The sequence below is a fragment of the Dendrobates tinctorius genome, unplaced genomic scaffold (assembly GCF_039654945.1).
Source record: "Dendrobates tinctorius isolate UK_male_01 unplaced genomic scaffold, ASM3965494v1 ptg000155l, whole genome shotgun sequence".
NCBI lineage: Eukaryota > Metazoa > Chordata > Amphibia > Anura > Dendrobatidae > Dendrobates > Dendrobates tinctorius.
Window position 1 is genome coordinate 15,570,145 of NW_027361822.1, and position 22,008 is coordinate 15,592,152.

Here is a 22,008-nt window from a genome sequence, read left to right on the forward strand (position 1 = left end):
AGTGTGTGGCTCCAGATAATGCTGCACAGTGTGTGGCCCCAGTTATGCTGCACAGTGAGTTGCCCCAGATAATGCTGCACAGTGAGTGGCCCCAGATAATGCTGCACAGTGAGTGGCCCCAGATAATGCTGCACAGTGTGTGGCCCCAGATAATGCTGCACAGTGTGTGGCCCCAGATAATGCTGCACAGTGTGTGGCCCCAGATAATGCTGCACAGTGTGTGGCCCCAGATAATGCTGCACAGTGTGTGGCCCCAGATAATGCTGCACAGTGTGTGGCCCCAGATAATGCTGCACAGTGAGTGGCCCCAGATAATGCTGCACAGTGAGTGGCCCCCAGATAATGCTGCACAGTGTGTGGCCCCAGATAATGCTGCACAGTGTGTGGCCCCAGTTATGCTGCACAGTGTGTGGCCCCAGTTATGCTGCACAGTGAGTGGCCCCAGTTATACTGCACAGTGAGTGGCCCCAGTTATCTGCACAGTGAGTGGCCCCAGCTTTGCTGCACAGTGTGTGGCCCCATCATATTGCTGCCTCCATTACAAAAAAAAAAACTGTATACTCACCTACATCGCTGCCCCCTGCTCATCAGCATTACGGGCTCTGCAGTGACTGTGCAGGCAGAGGGCACGATCGCGCCATCTGACCTGAATGTCACTGCAGAGGAAGCAAGACAGCAGAGCGCAGGGACAGGTGAAAATGCCTCCCCCTGTTCATACTCACCCAGTCCTGGCTCTTGTCTCTGCAGCGCAGCCCCTGCTTGTTCCATGTTGTCGGCGCTGCTCTTCCTGCTTCAGCGGTCACTTGGTACCGCTCATTAAATATGCGCATATTTAATGAGCGGTTACACTTGACAGCTGAAGCAGGAAGGAAGAGCAGCGCCGACAACATGGAACAAGCAGGGGGGCTGCAGAAGGTGGTTATGATCTCTGACACCCCCGCTCCCCCTCCCCCGCCGATTCCCCCCGATATATGACTCGTGTATAAGCCGAGAGAGAGGGGGGGGGGACTTTCAGCCCCAAAAAATGGGCTGAAAATCTCGGCTTATACGCGAGTATATATGGTAATCATCCAACTTTCACCTGAGACCCTTTACAATTTCTTCCCCAGAAAAACTCATTGTCAGATCCAGCAGGGACAATGAGACATGTAGATCTGTCCTAATTTCTGCGGTGATCTCCTTCGCCAGAAGGTTCAATCCACAAGACGTTTCTGTATTTAACCCGTTTATTTTTGTATTTGTTTTATTCCATGTATATAAATCTTATTTCATTTATTTTTAAATTTTTAAGCACTGTACTTTTTTATATTAAATCTAAAGTTAAGTTTAATAAGTTTGTTCTTTGCTGTTCTAAACGTACCCAGATAAAAGAAGAAAAGTATAGCTTGTTTTTTTTACCCAGTGTATGCCAAAGTGCAAGAAGTACCTATCGAGGGCTTTGAAAAGTTATCTGTGCATGTGAGCTAGTGTGCCACCCAGGGCAGGAGTCTTGGTAGCCTATCAAAATGGCAAGTGGTGGCTGCAAGAAGTGTGGTGTGGATGTGTGACTGTGGAGTGCATTTTCAGCCAGTTGTGCTTGTTGAATGGACAAGTGATTATGACAATTGGGAATCCGCTTTTACAATCACATCCAAGTCACAAGTGCAGCAAGTAGGTGATGTTTATGACATTCCAGTTTATATGATCTGACAATAGAACATCTACACCAGAGGTCTCAAACTAAATTCCTCAAGGGCCGAAAAAAACAGGTCATGTTTTCAGGATTTCCTTGTATTGCTCAGGTGATGATTTAATCACCTGCACAGATAATGATTCCAGCACCTTGTGCAATACAAGGAAATCCTGAAAACATGACCTGTTTGTGGCCTTTGAGGAATGCAGTTAGAACGTGTAGATCAGAGGTCTCAATCTCCTCATATGTTCCCTTTATCGCCTGTAAATGTGTCATTACATGGGATCTTTATGATGTTACATCGTCCTCTTCTCACCATTCAGATCCCTACAATATTGGATCCTCTCAGTGGAGATATTCTATATAAGAGAATTTTCGTGATTGACCCATCAATGTTGGATATGGACAGGAACCAGATAGTGGAGAAGATGTTACACCTCACCCTAGAGATCCTCTTCCGGCTTACTGGAGAGGTGAGAGATTCTGATGACGTCACATTACATCATTCTTATCTATGGGAATAACAGATGGACAGAGCTGGAGAGGTGAGGACTCTGGAAATGTCTGTAGTGAGATTTATTAGTGTGTCTCTCCATAACCAGGATTACACAGTAGTGAAGAAGACCTCTAGTGAGCACTGTCAGGCCCCTGTGTCTGAGGGAGGGAGAACACCCCTGAGCCCAATTACTGGACCTCCACATCACCCCTTGATGCATCAGAACATCAATGACCATACAATCCTAGAACTCACATACAAGATGATTGAGCTGCTGACTGGAGAGGTGACACTACTGGGAATGATGGGACGCTATACAGTAACTCTTTAAAGGAATTGGGGGTGATGACGGTATCATTGTATATTTCAGGTTCCTATAAGGTGTCAGGATGTCACCATCTATTTTTCCATGGAGGAGTGGGAGTATTTAGAAGGACACAAAGATCTGTACAAGGACGTCATGATGGAGGTTCCCCAGCCCCTCACATCACCAGGTAATAGACAGGGCTAAATATACATGACCTATAATAATCTGTATTTAAATAATGAATTCAGTCCCTGTATGTGTTTCCTCCAGTTCTACCCAGTAAGAGGACAACACCAGAGAGATGTCCCCGTCCTCTTCTCCCACAGGACTGTAAACAAGAAAATCCCAATGTTCCTCAGGATCATCAGGTAGATGGAGAGAAGGTGTCTGAGATCTCCCCTATGATGTGTAGACGGCTGTGAAGGTCTTGTGCTCAGTCTTGTTGTATCCACCAGTATTATATGTTTTATACTTGTGTAATGAGAACGGTGGAGATGGCAGGATTAGAGCTGATCATAGATGTGACTTCTCCATCTGTCTGTGACTTTTACAATATTTGTTTTAGGGTAAAATTCTGACCCATATTAATACTACAGAGACATATGTGAGTGGTGATGAGTGGTGCAAAGAGGAGATTCCTACATATGACTACCCAGGTGAGTACTAACCGCTAAATTCAGAGAAGTCACAGATTCTCCTCAGTCACTGGCTGCCACTGTTTTATCGGTGGTGTAGTTTGACCATATCACAATTATAAGTCACTGTTCTGCCTCTATACCACTGCATGCTCCTCCAACCAAAACTGTCCCTAATAGTGTGAGCATGTAAATAAGAAATTGTACTGGAGTCATCTGCAAGTCTAGAAAATAAAAATTCCCCCTTATTAGTAAATTAAATGTAATATCTTTTAATCTTGTCCACATGTGAATTTCTGTACAGTAACAGCAGAGTTTCCCTTTATCCTGACTTTTCAATTTGTGAGAAAACATCATGTAACTTCAAAGAAGTTCACGATAAACTACAGTAAAATACATTATACATATGTCATGATACATCTCTAAGATGTGCGTGGTTGATGGCTCTAATAACTCCATGTCATGAATTTTATGATGTTTTCGATCCCAAGGAATGAAAATGACAAGTGTAGAATCTTTCTTAAAATGGGGAGCACTAATGCTTTTACTTCTAGTCAGGTCTTATAGTAGCTCCAATAGGTCATCATAAATGAGTGCAATTCCGGTTTAGTGCCCTATGTTGAAAAGTTCTCTCTAAATATCTAATATTTCTTAAAAAAAACAACTCATCAAACATAAAATTTTTCCCCTACAATAGGTTAGGTTGCCAAGTACTGCCATGTCACATACGCTAATTCAGGGATGCACAACATTTTTTTGCTCCAAGGGCCACATTGCTATACTGAACCAATCCCAGCGACCACAAAAAAGTAATGAGGTAGATACGTGAATACATCACTAGAACCAGCATCAGTACATTAATACATCTCTAGAACCAAGTTTTGAGTATTTGAGGAGGATTTGGAGAGTTTCTACTCCCCCAAGAAATCAGTATGAATACACTCTAACTTAAACTGAGTTTTTACAGAAAAAATTTGGTAAATCCTCCTCATAAAGATGTGAGATTAAGTTTTTAGGATTTTTAAGTTTTAACAAAGCCAGAAAGCACACTATAGATCGTTACATGTGTAAAAGATCAGAATCAGTACATGAACGCAGCTCCATAACCATCATCAGTACATGACTGCAGTGCTGGAACCATTGTTAGTACATGAATGCAGTGCCAGAACCACTATCAGTACATGAATGCTGCATCAGACCCACAGTCAGTACTTGAAAGTAGAGACAGAACCATTGTCAGTACATGAATGCAGCTCCATAACCATAGTCAGTTCATGAATGCAGCTAACCATCGTCAGTACATGAGTGCAATGCTAGAACCACCATCAGTACATGACTGCAGTGCTGGAACCATTGTTAGTGCATGAATACAGCGGAAGAACCACCGTCAGTACATGAATGCAGAGCCAGAACCACCGTCAGTACATGAATGCAGAGCCAGAACCACCGTCAGTATATGAATGCAGGGCTAGAACCACCATCAGTACATGACTGCAGTGCTGGAACCATTGTTAGTGCATGAATGCAGCGGAAGAACCACCGTCAGTACATGAATGCAGAGCCAGAACCACCGTCAGTATATGAATGCAGGGCTAGAACCACCGTCAGTACATGTATGCAGTACCAATCTTAGTACAGCAACCAAGTGTAATTGTAGGACAGTCCCCTATATAATTGTACTGCTTGAACCTACATTTCCCAGTATGTCCTTAACAATGGTAAAAAAATTAAGGGAGTTGTTAACAGGCAACGTCAGACTACGGACAATTCAGGAGCCGCACTACTATTGAGATGCAGGGAGGATCACAAATAAACATTTAAATCAAGGTACCTTGTAGGTGATATCTTCTCTGATTGAAGTCGTTCACATTAATTTTGTTTCCATGTAGTACAGACACAGTAGTGACATTTTACGCCCAAAGCTAGTCTTTTCAGATTTGTTTCTTCTCTGTCTTCAGCAGCACTTCTTGACATGGTGTCCTTAGAAATAGAAGCATCATTATACTGCCCCATAAAGATAAATCTCTCCCATGCTGCGCCAATGAATATATAATTTTCCTCTCACTTTGTTTCCTCCAAAACATATCTCCCCTCACTGCACACAAAACAAACACATTTCATCTGTGTCTCCTCTTGGAGCGTTTACCGGTGCCCGCCGCGTCCTCGTCACCTCAGTGGCCTGGTGCCTGCAGCGGTGTGAAGAGCTCAGTAGCATGCTGACCTCATCAAGCCAGTGCAAATCAAAGCGTGGGCTGACAAGCACTGCACTGCTCCTGTCCCACTGCCACAGTGTTCAAATCTATTCACGTCTAAAAGCCGCAAATACATTTTAATATAGGAAGAAGGATGCGGCTTCTCCAGGTCAGCTTTGCGACACGCACAACATCCTTTAGTGTGCCGTATGCAGCCCACAGGCCATATGTTGTGCAGGCCTGCTTTAATTACTCGAAAGATGACCCTGTTTTTGCCTACAGTAGTTACTGCACAGTGGTTCTTTACTCTAAGAGCAGTAAGACTATAGAATGCTCTGACACATGATGTTTTAATGGTTAATTCACTACTAAAATTCAAGAAGGGTCTGTATGCCTTTCCTGTAAAAATATATTGCAGTTTAAGGGTACTAGATTCTGTGATGGGACGTTGATCCAGGGAACTAGTCTGACTGATGTATGTGGAGTTGGGAAGGAATTTTTCCCTAATATGTAGCAATTAATGTCTGCCCCATTGGGTATTTACTTTCATCTGGATCGACATGTTAGGCTAGAGGCATACAGCAGGTCTCAGAAGCGAGGGGAATATTTGATTTTGGGAGCACAGATTTTGCTGGATTGGTTGATGGAAGCCATGTTGCTTTTCCAAGTTTACTTTAACTGTTTTTATCTTGGCAAACAATTTATTTTTGCTACATAACTTGCATTTTTTGGCTATTTTCAAAATTTTATAAAAGTATATTTCAGCCTAATTTATTAAAAAATAATTATTTTTGGCAGGTGACTGCACCAAGAGATCAGAGGGACAAGCGACATCTTCAATTTTTAAATCGGATGACCTTGATATCACTCAAGATATAACTGACATCTATCCCACTAGTCCAGAAATACAGTCATCCTTTTACAGCAAATATCTATCATCTGATACTTTTAAACAGGTCCTATCTTCTGATTCATCACATACTTTTAAGAAAAATGAAAGTCACAAAAGTGGAGTTAACAATGTAACTGCTCTTACAGTAAAGACATTTTCAAGTGTAGAATGTGGAAAAAGTTTTTCCCTCAAAGCGTCTTTTGTTACAAATCCAAAAATTCATATGGAGGAGAAAATATTTTCTTCTTCAGAGTGTGGAAAATATTTTAGGCCAAAATTAGAGCTTGTTGGACAAAAAAGAGTTCATGCAAGGAATAATTCGTATTCATGTTCAGAATGTGAGAATAATTTTAACAAGAAATCACTTCTTATTAGACATCAGAGAATTCACACAGGGGAGAAGCCATTTTCATGTTCAGAATGTAAGAAATGTTTTGCAGATAATTCATCTGTTATTAAACATCAGAGAATTCACACAGGGGAAAAGCCATATTTATGTTCAAAATGTGGGAAATGTTTTGCAAAGAAATCACAATGTGTTTCACATCAGAGAACTCACACAGGGGAGAAGCCATTTTCATGTTCAGAATGTGGGAAGTGTTTTGCAGAAAGATCACATCTTGTTACACATCAGAGAACTCACACAGGGGAGAAGCCATTTTCATGTTTAGAATGTGGGGAATGTTTTGCAAATAAATCAGTTCTTATTAAACATCAGCGAACTCACACAGGGGAGAAGCCATTTTCGTGTTTAGAATGTGGGAAATGTTTCGCAGACAGATCACGTCTTGTTGCACATAAGAGAACTCACACAGGAGAGAAGCCATTTTCATGTTCAGAATGTGAGAAATATTTTGCAGAAAGATCATATCTTGTTAAACATCAGAGAATTCACACAGGAGAAAAGCCATATTCATGTTTAGAATGTGGGAAATGTTTTACTAATAAATCAGTTCTTGTTAAACATCAGCGAACCCACACAGGGGAGAAGCCATTTTCTTGTTCAGAATGTGGGAAATGTTTTGCAGACAGATCACATCTTGTTAGACATGAGAGAACTCACACAGGGGAGAAGCCATTTCCATGTTCAGAATGTGGGAAATGTTTCGCAGACAGATCACATCTTGTTACTCATCAGAGAATTCACACAGAGTAGTCATTTTCATATTTAGAAAGTGGGGAATGTTTTGCAAATAAATCAGTTCTTGTTAAACATCAGCGATCTCACGCAGGAGAGAATCCATTTCCATATTCAGAATGTGAGAAATATTTTACTAACAAAAGGAATCTTACTAGTCATCAAATATCTTACAAAGGGAGAAGCCATTATGATGCCTAGAAGATTGTAAATGTGTTACTTGAATATCATATTTTGTTGACCACAAAGGAAAATTCACATGGATGTAAACCATATCATTTTGAGAAACTATACAAGAAGATACATAATAGGGAGTCAAAGTAATGACAAAAAAGTAAACGAGAAAGTAAGTTAGAACTTGCATTTGGATTAAAACATGAAGTTATTAATCTACATCTGGTATTTAAAAATGACATTAAATGCAGTATTCCTTTGAATATTTCACAGTTACATATATATTCACTATTTGGAGAAGAGTATTTCAACACCTTCCCTTATAGCTCCCAAAAAATACCCAATATTTTCTCCTGCCTCTTCTTTATAACTCTCAACCTCAGGGATCTCTTATTCATCAGCCTCTTCAATCTACAACCTCTGAGTGTGAAAAGTCTTTAACTTTTCAATACTATAATAATAATCCTGTTCATAACGAAAATTACTATTCACATGTATGATCCATTCCATTCTTTGTTGTAACATCTGGTGTTATGCATTCCAATTAAAATGTCTCCCTCTCCCCGCCTCCCTTATCTAAGTTTGTAATGCTTGGTTAAGATTATTTATTCAGAGACCTTATGTACAGAAATATTAGGGCTACAGAGACATCACACATTTTATGCAGAAGAATAGCGTGAAGATTAAGCTAGCGAAGAACAAAGACCACCTGGCTTGTCAAGGGTTAAGTCGCTGTGCGGATTGCAGATAGGCAAGGTTCTTGTGGTCAGTGTATATAACCACATGGTGTATCGCTCCTTCAAGCAAGTATCGCTACTCTTCCAGACCCAGCTTGATCGCGAACAGTTCTCTATAGCCAATAGAGTAATTGCGTTAAGTTGCAGAGAAGATCTTACAGAAGGTCACCATGTGACCAGGTGAAGACTTCTGAGTAAGAACAGCATCGGCCACTGAGGAAGAAGCATCCACCTCCAGAAAGAATTGTTTGTTATGGTTTAGACGATGCAGCACAGGAGCCGAAGAGAAAGCATGCTTGATGGATACAAAGGCGTCTTCTGCTTCTGGAGTCCACTCCGTAGGGTTGGCCCCCTTTTGGGTGAGGACAGTAAGTCTAACCTCTATTGTTGGTAAAATATTTGAAAGGTTTCTGAGGGTTGTTATTCTGGATTATCTTAATGAGAATAACTGTTTAATGCCATATCAGCATGGGTTTATGAGGAATAGCTCCTGTCAAACCAATCTAATCAGTTTTTATGAAGAGGTAAGCTATAGACTGGACCAAGGTGGGTCATTGGATGTTGTATATCTTGATTCTTCCAAAGTGTTTGATACCGTGCCACGCAAGAGGTTGGTACACAAAATGAGAATGCTGGGTCTGGGGGAAAATGTGTGTGAATGGGTAAGTAACTGGCTTAGTGATAGAAAGCAGAGGGTGGTTATAAATGGTATATTCTCTAACTGGGTCGCTGTGACCAGTTGGGTACTGCAGGGGTCGGTGTTGGGACCTATTCTCTTCAACATATTTATTAACGATCTGGTAGAAGATTTACACAGTAAAATATCGATATTTGCAGATGAAACAAAACTATGTAAAGCAGTCAATACAAGAGAAGATAGTATTCTGCTACAGATGGATCTGGATAAGTTGGGAACTTGGGCCGAAAGGTGGCAGATGCAGTTTAAGAATGATAAATGTAAGGTTATACGCATGGGAAGAAGGAATCAATATCACCATTACACACTGAACGGGAAACCACTGAGTAAATCTAACATGGAGAAGGACTTGGGGATCCTAGTTAATGATAAACTTAAATGGAGCAGCCAGTGCCAGGCAGCAGCTGCCAAGGCAAATAGGATCATGGGGTGCATTAAAAGAGGTCTGGATACACATGATGAGAGCATTATACTGCCTCTGTACAAATCTCTGGTTAGACCGCACATGAAGTACTGTGTATAGTTTTGGGCACCGGTGCTCAGGAAGGATATAATGGAACTAGAGCGGGTACAAAGGAGGGCAACAAAATTAATAAAGGGGATGGGGGAACTACAATACCCAGAGAGATTAGCAAAATTAGGATTATTTAGTCTAGAAAAAAGATGACTGAGGGGCGATCTAATAACCATTTATAAGTATATAAGGGGACAATACAAATATCTCTCCAAGGATCTGTTTATACCAAGGAAGGTGACAGTCACAAGGGGGCATTCTCTGCGTCTGGAGGAAAAAATGCTTTTCCACCAACATAGAAGTGGATTCTTTACTGTTAGGGCAGTGAGAATCTGGAAGGGTTTAGTCGAAGGGTTCAAGAGAGGCCTGGATGTCTTCCTGGAGCGTAACAATATTGTATCTTACAATTATTGTTAGGTTCTTTAGAAGGACGTAGATCTGGGGATTTATTCTGACAGAATTTTATAGGCTGAACTGGATGGACTAATGTCTTTTTTCGGCCTTACTAACTATGCTACTATGACAGAAATAGCAGTCCAGGAGTAAAAATGCGGAATAAATTGACAATATTTATTCACGAACCCAAGAAACTGATGATAGCATGAAGTTCGTCTGAAGAGGGCCACTTCAGGACAGCGGATACCTTCTCATGATCCATCTTCAGGTCAGTCTCGGAAACAATGTACCCAAGAAAAAGAAGGGAGGTCTACTCAAAGACGCATTTTTTATATTTGGCACATAATACAGCTCATTCTTAACCTTAGCAGAACCTGGTGAACGTCCCACCTGTGTGTTGGCAGATCGGGAGAGAATACCAAGATGTCATCTAGGTACACTACCACACGTGTAGACGAGGTTCTGGAAAATATTGTTTACAAGTTCTTGGAAGACGGCTGGGGCATTTCAGAGCCCAAATGGCATAACACAATACTTGTAATAGCCGTCGCGGGTCTTAACCCCTTCCCGACATATGCCGTACCAGTACTGCTCTGCGGGAGCTACTTTCCTGCAAACAGCACTACTAGTACAGCGCACCGATCGTGCAACCTCACGCTGAACGCTGCGGTGGTCAGGTGCAGGTGTCAGATGCATGTGACAGCTGACACCCGGCAGCAACGCCCATGATCGATGCTAACACCGATTGCGGGCATTTAACCCCTCTGATGCTGCTGTCAGCTACAGTAGCATAGAGAAGTATCGTGTAGGGAGGGGACTCCCTGTGCACTTCCATCAGGACAATGCAATTGCGTTGTTCTGATGGTCTCCATGGAGACCCCCGGCCCCAAGATGGCCGCAGGGTCCTTCCAGGTCCTGCAGGGAAGGCGGCTTATGAGCACCAGCTGAGAGAAGGCGCTGGGATGCCTCCTTCCCTGCCTGTAAGATCCTTATCTGATACTTTGCAGTACAGAGTGTTGGATCAGCCATCTGATGTAATACAGTAATGTTTCATTTTGGGACAATGTAAAAAAGTAAAATAAAAAATTACAAAGTGTAAATATTTTTAAAAAATCCCTAAATAAAGAACAAAATAAAAATATTTTTCCAATACATTTATTTATGTAAATAAAAAAAACAATAAAAGTACACATATTTGGTATTTCCGCGTCCGTAACGACTCACTCTATAATACTGTCCCACTAGTTATCCTCTTCAGTGAACACCATAAGAAAAGGCAAAAGACTATGCTTTATCATCATACCGCCGAACAAAAAGTTCAACAAAAGGCAATCAAAAAGACGGATCTAAATAAAAATGGTACCACCCGAAACGTTATCTTGCCCCCAAAAACCAAGCCACAATACCGCTCTATCAGCAGAAAAATAGAAAATTACCAATTTTACCACACGCGGAACGGTAAAAAGCAATGCCTGAATTGCTGTTTTTTTGTTCATTCCAAAAATCAAAATAGAAAGCGATCAAAAAATGTCATGTGCCCGAAAATGGTGCCAATAAAAACGCCAGTTCGTCCCGTAAAAAATAAATAAAACCTATTCTTCACATGCTGTTGATTTTTTCATTCTGCCTCCCAAAGATTGCAGTAAGGCTCAGCATACATTTATCCTGTGCTCTATGCTGAGCGCTTACACTGGGGTTTCCGTGTAAATCTCTGAAATACATGATTCAGACAGAACCCCTGGTGGAAAATTCCCTATAATGAGGCAGATAGAGGCACTGTGGATGCCATAGGACCTGTGATTTGGCGGTGTCCGTCTTTTTAGGATTGCATAAAAGTGCCATCTGCCACAGTTTTGTGCACTTCTGAAAAGGGCACCACTGAACAGAGTAAATCTGCTGCCTCATTATAGTGAATGGGTCTTTTGGGGGTTTCATCTGAATCACGTCACTCAGAGATTTAGATGGAAACCCCAGGGCCAGATAAATGTGATCCCTAGCATTATGTAAAATGTTCCCAATAAAAGCTTCAACTCAATCCACAAAAAAAGCAAGTCCCCACTCAGATCTGTCATCTGTTAATGGAATTATAGTGGGCTTCCACATTACTGGTAGCACAAAGGCTCTGGAAAAATGAAATGGCTCCTCGCTCCCCAAAAGAAATTCAGCAAATTCTCCAGTCCCAAAACCAAATGCCCCACTCCCTTCTGAGCCCCAGTGGGCCTAAACAACATTTAGCGGCCATGTGTATGGCATTTCTGTAGTGATGAGAGCCCGCCTAATTTACAGGTGTGTCTCTGGGAGCATGAGCTGGGCATAATGTACTGGTGACTGCCATGTACAGGTCACTACAGCGTCCTGGTCTCTACAATGGCAGTTTGCAACTTTCATTCGGCAACATCCACTGCTGCTTGTTTCTGGAAAACACCCATGGAGTCAAAATCGTCACTACATCTGTATATAAATTCCGAAAGGGTTATAATTTCCGAAATGTGGTCACTTGAGGGGGGATTCTGCTTTTCTAGCACTTAGGGGCTCTTTATATGGAATCCGCAAACTAGTTTAGGAAAATCTGCGCTCACGGAGGCAAATAGCGCTCCATCCCTCCTGAGTCACTCTGTATGGCAAAGCAGTACTGTGCAGCCACATATGGGGTATTTCTACATTCAGCAGAAATTGTGGGACAAATTCTGTTTTTACCCATTTCCCAGTGTAAAAATGGAAAACTTGGGGCTAACACACAATCTTTGTGGTAAAAATGTAAAATATTTTTTCTTCACTGCCCAATGGTATAAAAGTCTGTGACACACCTGTGGTGTCAATATAATCACTTCACCCCTAGATGAATTCATTGAGAGGTTGAATTGGTAAAATGGGGTCATTTATGGGTGGTTCTGCTGCTCTGGCACCTCAGGGGCTCTGCCAATGTGACATGACACCCTCAAACAAGTACAGCAAAATCTGCCATGTAATATGGCGCTACTTCCATTCTGAGCGTTGCACTGTGCCTCTAAAGTAGTTTTTGGCCACATATGGGGTATCGGTGAACTCAGGAGAAATTGCACAACAAACTTTGGGGTTCATTTTCTTATTTTGCCCTTGTGATAATGCAACATTTGTAGCTAAAAAGATTTTTGTGGGAAAAATTTGACTTTTTATTTTCACGGCTCTACGTTATAAACTTCTGTAAAGCACCTGGTTCAATGTGCTGAAAACACATCTAGATAAGGTCCCAAAGGGGTCTAGTTTCCAAAATGGTGTCACTTGGGGGGGGGGTTTTCCACTGTTTAGGCAAATCAGGGGCTCTTCAAACGCGACATGGCGTCCGCTAATTATTCTAGCAAATTTTGCATTCCAAAGGTCAAATGACACTCCATTCTGCCATGCACCCAAACAGTTGTTTTCCTCCACATATTGGGTATCTGCGCACTCAGGAGAAATTAAAAATAAAGTAACATATTGCAAATCATTTATTAGGTATTCATTGTGAATATATTGAAAAGGAAAAAATAAAAATTAAATACGTAAAAATTATCTACTACCTTAAGGTATATACAAAAAAAAGTATTAGAAAGCGCCACACAATATAAAAATGTGAAAAAATATGCAAAAAGATAAAAATCACACAATAAAGAATAAGAACACTACTGAAAATGGCTTAATATAAAATATATAAAACCTATATCCTAATAAATATAGATTGGCATGTAACCCCAATCATTTCGGGGTTTGGGCATCAGACCTGGAAATATTTTAGGCTGATTAGTGGGTGTGTAGTAACTCCTCACTAAATGATCGCGTAAGCTGTCACACCGTCGTGCTGTCATATGTTGGTTATTCCTTTATGGGACTTATATTTATATGGACTACATCATAAAGATCCAGATTTTTTTACTACTTCCCTCTTTTTCTTATGTAGGATATAATTTTGTATTTTTGTTTTGATATCGGCCCTCTGATGCTATGTGCAGTATGTTTGATACTATTCACATCAACTGTGATGATAGTTTATCGGTTTATGTGGAATTTATGTATTTAATCTATATTTATTAGGTTATGGGTTTTATATATTTTATATTAGGCCATTTTCAGTAGTGTTCTTATTCGTGTGTGATTTTATCTTTTTACATATTTTTTCACATTTTTATATTGTGTGGCACTTTCTAATACTTTTTTTTTTGTATACACCTTAAGGTAGTAGATAATTTTTATTTTTTCCTTTTCAATATATTCACAATGAAAACCTAATAAATGATTTATAATATGTCACTTTATTTTTGCACTTGACATTTCATATTCTTGCTACTATTTATTATAGCATACTTGTCACGTATTAGTATGTTTCAGCTTTGCCGTTTTGAATCCTGGCACTGATGTACATTTATACGGCTAGAACTTTTAGTTACAGCCTTTTATGTCTCTTATGATTGTGTATAGGCATTCTTTGTAATATGTCATTTCATTATCGCACTTGACACTTATTTTTGTAATGTTTTATTATAGCTGTGAGGTAGCGCTGTCATTCAAGGTTGGGGGACACTCGCTTGGCAGCGAATAAGTCACATCCAGCACGGGTTTTCATAAAGCAGTATAATCCATGCGGTTTATTTCAGCTTCATAAACCGTCACAGCAACAGAAACAGCATACAGTCAGCATTGCGTCCATTACAGAGTTCAGCTCTGTTATCCTTGCATCATACAAGTTATGCACTGTTCAATGCGCAGGCTTTTTAGCCACCAAGTTATCTTACCCACATCAGGGTTGCCTCGTGCTGTTTCACCATGCTGCACGTTTATTCCCTCCAGGGAACTAACAGGCACATATCGCCATTACACACAGCGTCCACATGTGCTGTCAGGCAGGAAGCCCTATGTCAGCGGGACCTTCCTCTCTGGACCAATCGGGTCCCTGCATTCACCCACATGTGACCAGACCTCAGGTACCTTATATGGACCTTATATGGTCCATAACCACACCCACAGGTGATCACATGGCTATGACCTCACCCAAGGTCCTATTGCAGACAATCACACACAGGCTTCCCTGACACATTGTAACAGAACGTACTAGTCAGCAGTACCTCTGCTGATCATTATGATCTTTCATTATCCTACCCCTATCAGGGCAATGGAAATGTTTATACGGCTGTCCTGGGACACCCACACAGCGCCCCCTAGCGGACACAGCGGTCACTGCACCACATACATCCCCCCTATGTTCAATCCTGTGGGGTTGAACACACAGCATAACCCCCGGCTCTCGAGACTGGGCACTCACTACACCTTGCCCACCAGGTCGAGAGAACCGTCTCCATTTGTCATACGGCCTCATCTCTACGTTAGGCCTCCCCCACTCCCAGCGGTCATAATACCGGTCATTGTCTTTGACCCCCCAGTCACGGTTTGTCTGCGTCATCAGACACTCTAGTCTCCACCTGTCTGCAGTATTAATTGTATACTGTTTTTCTGACTGAGCACTCCGCCCTTCATCAAGTGGTGATTTTAATCGCATTCAATCACATATTTTGGTTCCTATCGTCCTATATATATACAGGCTTTATCATGTTACTAGCCAGAGGTCAGTTCACACTAGGCAGTCAGTATAGGGACCCATTCAATCTGAGATCACCTTGTCGTTGGTGAATGGGCTCACATCTTTTGGCCAAATTTTGTGCTAAGTATCTCATATGTTTTTCTAGATTACAAAAGCCATTATGCTATTCATGTTTCACTTATTTCATTTTTGATATGCCTTATAAAAGCCATTATGAAATGTATTACTAAAGCCATTTTGCTATTTGTATTTCACATATTTCATATTTGGTGTGCTACCATTTTCTATTTAATATGTAAGTTACCTTTTGGTATGCACCTATTCAGACTAGTTCTAGATGTGCCGTCAGTTTTTCTATTACTTGTATACTGTTTTTCTGACTGAGCACTCCGCCCTTCATCAAGTGGTGATTTTAATCGCATTCAATCACATGTTTTGGTTCCTATCGTCCTATATATATACAGGCTTTATCATGTTACTAGCCAGAGGTCAGTTCACACTAGGCAGTCAGTATAGGGACCCATTCAATCTGAGATCACCTTGTCGTTGGTGAATGGGCTCACATCTTTTGGCCAAATTTTGTGCTAAGTATCTCATATGTTTTTCTAGATTACAAAAGCCATTATGCTATTCATGTTTCACTTATTTCATATTTGATATGCCTTATAAAAGCCATTATGAAATGTATTACTAAAGCCATTTTGCTATTCGTATTTCACATATTTCATATTTGGTGTGCTACCATTTTCTATTTAATATGTAAGTTACCTTTTGTTATGCACCTATTCAGACAAGTTCTAGATGTGCCGTCAGTTTTTCTATTACTTGCAGTATTCTTCGTCACCTGATCTTTCTCTCACTGACCGTCTCTTTCAGTTGGTGCGGTCATAAGTCTTAGTAGAGCCTGCTGTCTGGTCTGAGTCTGACTCAGTCAGCGTCTCACAGGAACTATGGTCTTTCAACGTCATCCTGCCAGTCGAACTACCCCTTGCTGACACTCTTCTGCCATCTGCCCTGTCACTTCTTGGAGGAACCGTTCGGGTCCTTACATCTTGGGTAGGAGGCGGCCGCCACCTGGTATTCTTTATTTCTTTATTAATTCGCCGACGGTCCAGCCTCAACTGCTCAATTTCTTGCAGGTACTCCACTCGATACTCCACGAGCATCCGAAATTCTCTCAGGCTTTCCACGGAGCCAACCACCATGATGGAAATCCTATCCACTTCCCTGGATACCTGGTCATCATCAGGAGGGATCCTCACCCTCACCACACCGGAGATATTCACAAGGTCTTGCATTACCTTCCCGGACCTTCCAATGATTCTCCCAATCAGAGTTTTGGGTACCGGAACCACATCTTTCCTCAAACCCAACCGATCCATAGCCTCTCTTGCTATCTCTAGGCGTCGAGCAGCCTTCATATCACTCTGCCTAACCAATTGTTTGACACGTAGACACTGCAAATGCATCTCTTTCAGGACAGCTACTCGGTTTGATGTATCTTCCCTGGCTGATACTATCACCAACTGCCGAGTCTCAGGTGCCCAGTGCACCTCACATGCTTTGACCGCCTCCTTGAAAGCCTCATGTACCCCTTCCTCCGCACAGGCTTCTTGCATGTTTTCGGGTACCTCGATCACAGATTTGAAGGTCGTGGTCTTGTTTCTTCCTGGACAGAAGACTCTGGCTTTACCACGGACACTTCCCTCACTACAGTTGACCCGACCAAGTGACTGTTTTCTTCGGCTCTTTGCTCACCAACTTCAGGAGATTTTATCTCTTCGCGAGCCTTTGCCAAGATAGGTACCGGCAGTTCCGTCTTGTTATCACTCGGACCCAGCTGCTAAACATCTCCGTCCAAGCTCTTCTCCCGCAGAAGACCTTCTACTACTCCTCTGAGTTCCTCAATCTCTTCCTTAAGGCTCTTGTTCACACTTTGTCAGGTGGACAGGTGACCTCTGAGCTCCAAGACTTCTTTCTCGAGCCCCTCCACCTTGTGCTCGGCCAATTGTCTCAAGATTCTCTCTTGTTTGACATGTTCTTCCACTGTCTCTTTTATTAGTTGCATCTCCTGATCTTGTTCTCTTTTGGCCAGCACGTGTCGCACCACTAATTCTTTAACTATATCGTCAAAGGGTGAGTCAGTCCTATCAGTCGAGTGAACCCCCCGGTTACCCTCTGACTGTGTTTCTATTCCCATTATCCTCTCGATCAGGTTACCACCAGTCCTGTCATGAGTTTCAGTCAGCACAGCATTAGATTCTGTCCTAGTGGTGGCCACTGGCAATAACACGTCACAGTCACACCACACCGTACGGTGAACCCCCAAGACACTCTCTATCCGTGTGTCAGCTCCGCTCTTTTTGTTTACCACACCATTCTCATTCACACTGTGGAACGCTTCAGGTGACGTCAGGTCAGTAAATTCGTCTGACGCAATTATTTCTCCGGTCGCCCTTACGTCTGGCCTGTCCACGTTAGGAGGCGTCAGCGTCTCAGTGTCTGCTAGCCCTACAGTAGAAACATCTCTATCCTCCTGCCCCACATCTTTAAACATGACAAAGTCCCGGCACCTCTCAAAGGTATGCACTAAGTTTGGTGGCATACTACCACCTTGGCACTCCCCCTTTGTCATCTCAATTAGGACTCTGTCCACCTTATAATTCACGATGACCCCATGGAGGCAGCGAACTCTGACGTTTTTCTCGGTCAGAGCTAAAACGAGCGGAGTTCCTGTGAGAGTCACCTGACTCTTTGAGTCCAGCCTACCAGGGACTCCTTCCCGATGCAGCATCACGGTACACACCTGCGGCCCATCGTTACTATCCGGAAAGGATATCCCACATTCTGACCAAGTCATACACACACACTGCGGTACTCCAGATGTACCCACTGAGTCATCTAGTGCTGTCATTTCTTCTAACTGGGCCCTTTTCTGGACCACACCCCACTTTGGGTTGCCGCCCCCTCCCGGGACTCCACCCCCTTTTGTGCTAATACACCGATTTGGGTCACCGCCCCCTTTTGGGACTCCACCCCCTTTTGGGATCTCCCCATGTCTGTTATACCGGTCTTCTCAGACCACAGTTCACACCACACAGTTTGTGTCTCTTACGATACCACACAAGTCTTTGTTGGCACCACCACAGCTCCTGCTGTCACCGATCACCGGCACCACCGGCTGCTGTTCACACACAGCTGCTGGTGTCACTGCAGCTCCTGCTGCGCCGTCTTCGTGGACCCGCTGATCCACTGGAAGCCGCTTGTCCCCTTCGTAACCCCGCCGGGTTACCGGAAGCCGCTTGTCACCCTTGAAGATAAAAGAAACCACAAAAGCGCACCCATAGGGCCTTACCAGTGCAGGTATAATGGGTATAAAGAAATAATACAGGGTACTCACCCTTAATAGTTGTGTAAAGCCACAACTACTGTATCCGCTTAGTCACATGCAATAACGCTGCAGCAGGATGGTGTAGACAGACAGCGTCTGCTACCAATGCTGAAAGAGCAGATCCCAAAAAAAGAAAAACACCAGGTCCCTGTGCTGCGAGATCTTCGTGACCCCACTGAGCCACAGCAAGCACCTTCAGGTTTTGCTGAGGGAAAAAAGGAAAAACACATGCACGAAAAAACTCCAAAAAACTCACGTATCCTGTCTGTGCGCTATTGAGGACGTACCGTCTCCGCCTGAGACCGTCCAACACACAGGGCACACCGGGTGCTATTCAGGGAGCCGACCCTCCTCCCAGGGTCTCCCAACACACCTGCCTCACCAGGTCCAAGGTCATATCACGTGTTCCAGGGATCCGATTCCTCTCCCAGAACCTCCCAACACTGACCCTCCAGGACCTTGCTCACTGATCCAGGTCAGTACAACAACGAACCCTGTCGTTACCTGTGTCGGCCACACAGGTCCTCGGGTACCTCTTATCTGCAGAGGCACACTAGCAATCACCCGTCTCTTCCACTGAGCTGCTGTCAGTGTACGGCTTTCACAACAGTCAGTCCTCCTGGCTCAGCGTTGCCAGCACTGCAACATGTGCTGTTGGAACCGCAGCCCTTAGCAACAAAGTATTTTTTTTTTTTTGGCAGTCCTTTTCCGTTGCCCCCAGCAACAAGGCTCCTATATTGCCCTTAGCAATTCTCCACCATTTGTGAGGTAGCGCTGTCATTCAAGGTTGGGGGACACTCGCTTGGCAGCGAATAAGTCATCCAGCATGGGTTTTCATAAAGCAGTATAATCCATTTCAGCATACAGTCAGCATTGCGTCCATTACAGAGTTCAGCTCTGTTATCCTTGCATCACACAAATTATGCACTGTTCAATGCGCAGGCTTTTTAGCCACCAAGTTATCTTACCCACGTCAGGGTTGCCTCGTGCTGTTTCACCATGCTGCACGTTTATTCCCTCCAGGGAACTAACAGGCACACATCGCCATTACATACAGCGTCCACATGTGCTGTCAGGCAGGAAGCCCTATGTCAGCGGGACCTTCCTCTCTGGACCAATCGGGTCCCTGCATTCACCCACATGTGACCAGACCTCAGGTACCTTATATGGTCCATAACCACACCCACAGGTGATCACATGGCTATGACCTCACCCAAGGTCCTATTGCAGACAATCACACACAGGCTTCCCTGACACATTGTAACAGAACGTACTAGTCAGCAGTACCTCTGCTGATCATTATGATCTTTCAGTATCCTACCCCTATCAGGGCAATGGAAATGTTTATACGGCTGTCCTGGGACACCCACACAGCGCCCCCTAGCGGACACAGCGGTCACTGGACCACATAGCATACTTGTCACCTGAATTAGCATGTCTCACTTCTGCTGTTTTTGCTCCTGGCACCGAAGTATATTTATCACTAGGACGTTTAAATGCAGCTTTTTATTATATTTGTATGTCTCTTATGATTGTGTATGTGGGAATATGTGATGGTATAATTGTATTCTGTATGTGTGTGGCTCGGTATCGGATGACTGCGCTGGGAGCAATTCCTGGCTGGTGCGCATGCGCCTTCGGCTTTGGGCATGTCTTCAGGTGACGGTGCCAGTCAACCACGGTGGGCGGCGCATGGTCCTGATGCCTCTGCCCACGTACCCCACATGGGTTGCAGTGTTGGTCCGGTCGCGTCGCTCTTCGTTGTTGTGCCTTCCCTGATGACATTTGATCCGGATGCGTGGGTGGCGCATGTGCCGACATGCAGCCACTAAAGCAGCGTTGTCTCGATGAGGATACCATAATAAACTACAACTACCAACATCCTCTGAGCTTGCTGAGGTCATGATGCCACTCCCCCTGATGAAGGCACGTCACCAAAACGTACGTTGGGGCAGCGGCACCATCACTGAAAGCTTGGTAGGTCATTACTATGGATGTTTCTTTGATATGATTCTTTGCATCTAGTAGTTAACCGTAATGATTTCTATGTATGGGACTATTATTCACTAAGGCTGCTAGTATAATTTATATGACTATGATGGGATTTTCCCTTTTGGTAAAGTTTTTTTTCAATGAAGTACATGAGTAAAATTGCATGGAATCCATGAATATAATGATACAATACTACATTCCTGCCCAGTGTTGGTGTCACTTTTCTAGTTCAGTTGGGCTCATGACTTTGCACTATTGGCACCTTTTTTGTAATATGTTTATGTGGTTTTATGTCTTTTTATAATTATGAATAAAAATTGAGATTTTGCGCGTTCATTATGGGCTTTTTTCTTTTTTGATTTTTAATATATTAGAAAGATGCACCGATGATAACAATAAAGAATTGGACTGGAAGGGAAGGGATTGGACCTTTGATCACATGTGACTGCTTGTATTTTGTATATAACTGGGCAATTGTCACTACTTTAGCCACGCCCCCCAAGGAAGCAGTTATACCACGAAACGTGCGTCGGGGCTCTCCTAGTCAGCGGGTTGCTGGTGGTTGCAATGATGGGTATGTTCTAACCTTCTAATTACTTGAATGGGCTAAGTGCAATAGATTTATTTTGTTTTCCTCCACCCCACTCCATCACTTATTAGGATTACATTCCCAGGTTATGGCGATTGAAAGGGGGTTTGGAGGGCTTATCATGTCTTTTTCATACAAACTCCACTTTCCCACTATGAGGGAATTTATCATCTTTACCCCTATTTACCACTAACCCCACTGCTCAGGGTGCTTCTTGTATCCGGTGACAATGATAGTGTCTCTTCATCTATTTTATCAATGCTCATATTTGTCTTGCTCCTTCATTGTCTTTCACAATAAAAGTTGTTATTTAAATGTAGTTTTGGACTCTGTTCCTTTCTCCCTTTTTTCTGTCTTTGTGAGTCGTTCCTACATCTCTACTGCTACTTGGGGCATTTTGGGGAACTTGCACAGCATGAATAAATATGTATTTTGAGGGTTTTTTTCTTTGTTTTGCTCTAATTGTTCCTGTGTTTTTCACAGCTACCCGATCTAAGCCCCATATGGACTATAAGGCACGGGAGCAAGCATGGCTGTCTCATATTGATGAAGTGCTTAATGATAACTCCGGAACAAGTGTGGCTGGTGGTGGTCGAGAGGTTAGGGAGGTGGGCAGGAAGCTTAGGTCTCTATTG

The 22,008-nt window shown here is 42.9% G+C and overlaps 1 protein-coding gene across 1 annotated transcript in view; it reads left to right on the forward strand.

The window, feature by feature from the left end:
* The first annotated feature begins 1,995 nt into the window (after positions 1-1,995).
* Positions 1,996-22,008, forward strand: part of LOC141051123 (uncharacterized) — a 168,866-nt gene continuing 148,853 nt past the window's right edge. The window contains exons 1-5 of the mRNA XM_073548011.1: positions 1,996-2,145; positions 2,275-2,454; positions 2,539-2,662; positions 2,746-2,843; positions 17,205-17,218. Of these exons, the coding sequence (XP_073404112.1) occupies positions 2,065-2,145; positions 2,275-2,454; positions 2,539-2,662; positions 2,746-2,843; positions 17,205-17,218 (497 nt within the window). The 5' untranslated portion in view covers positions 1,996-2,064. The remainder of the gene's footprint in view (positions 2,146-2,274; positions 2,455-2,538; positions 2,663-2,745; positions 2,844-17,204; positions 17,219-22,008) is intronic.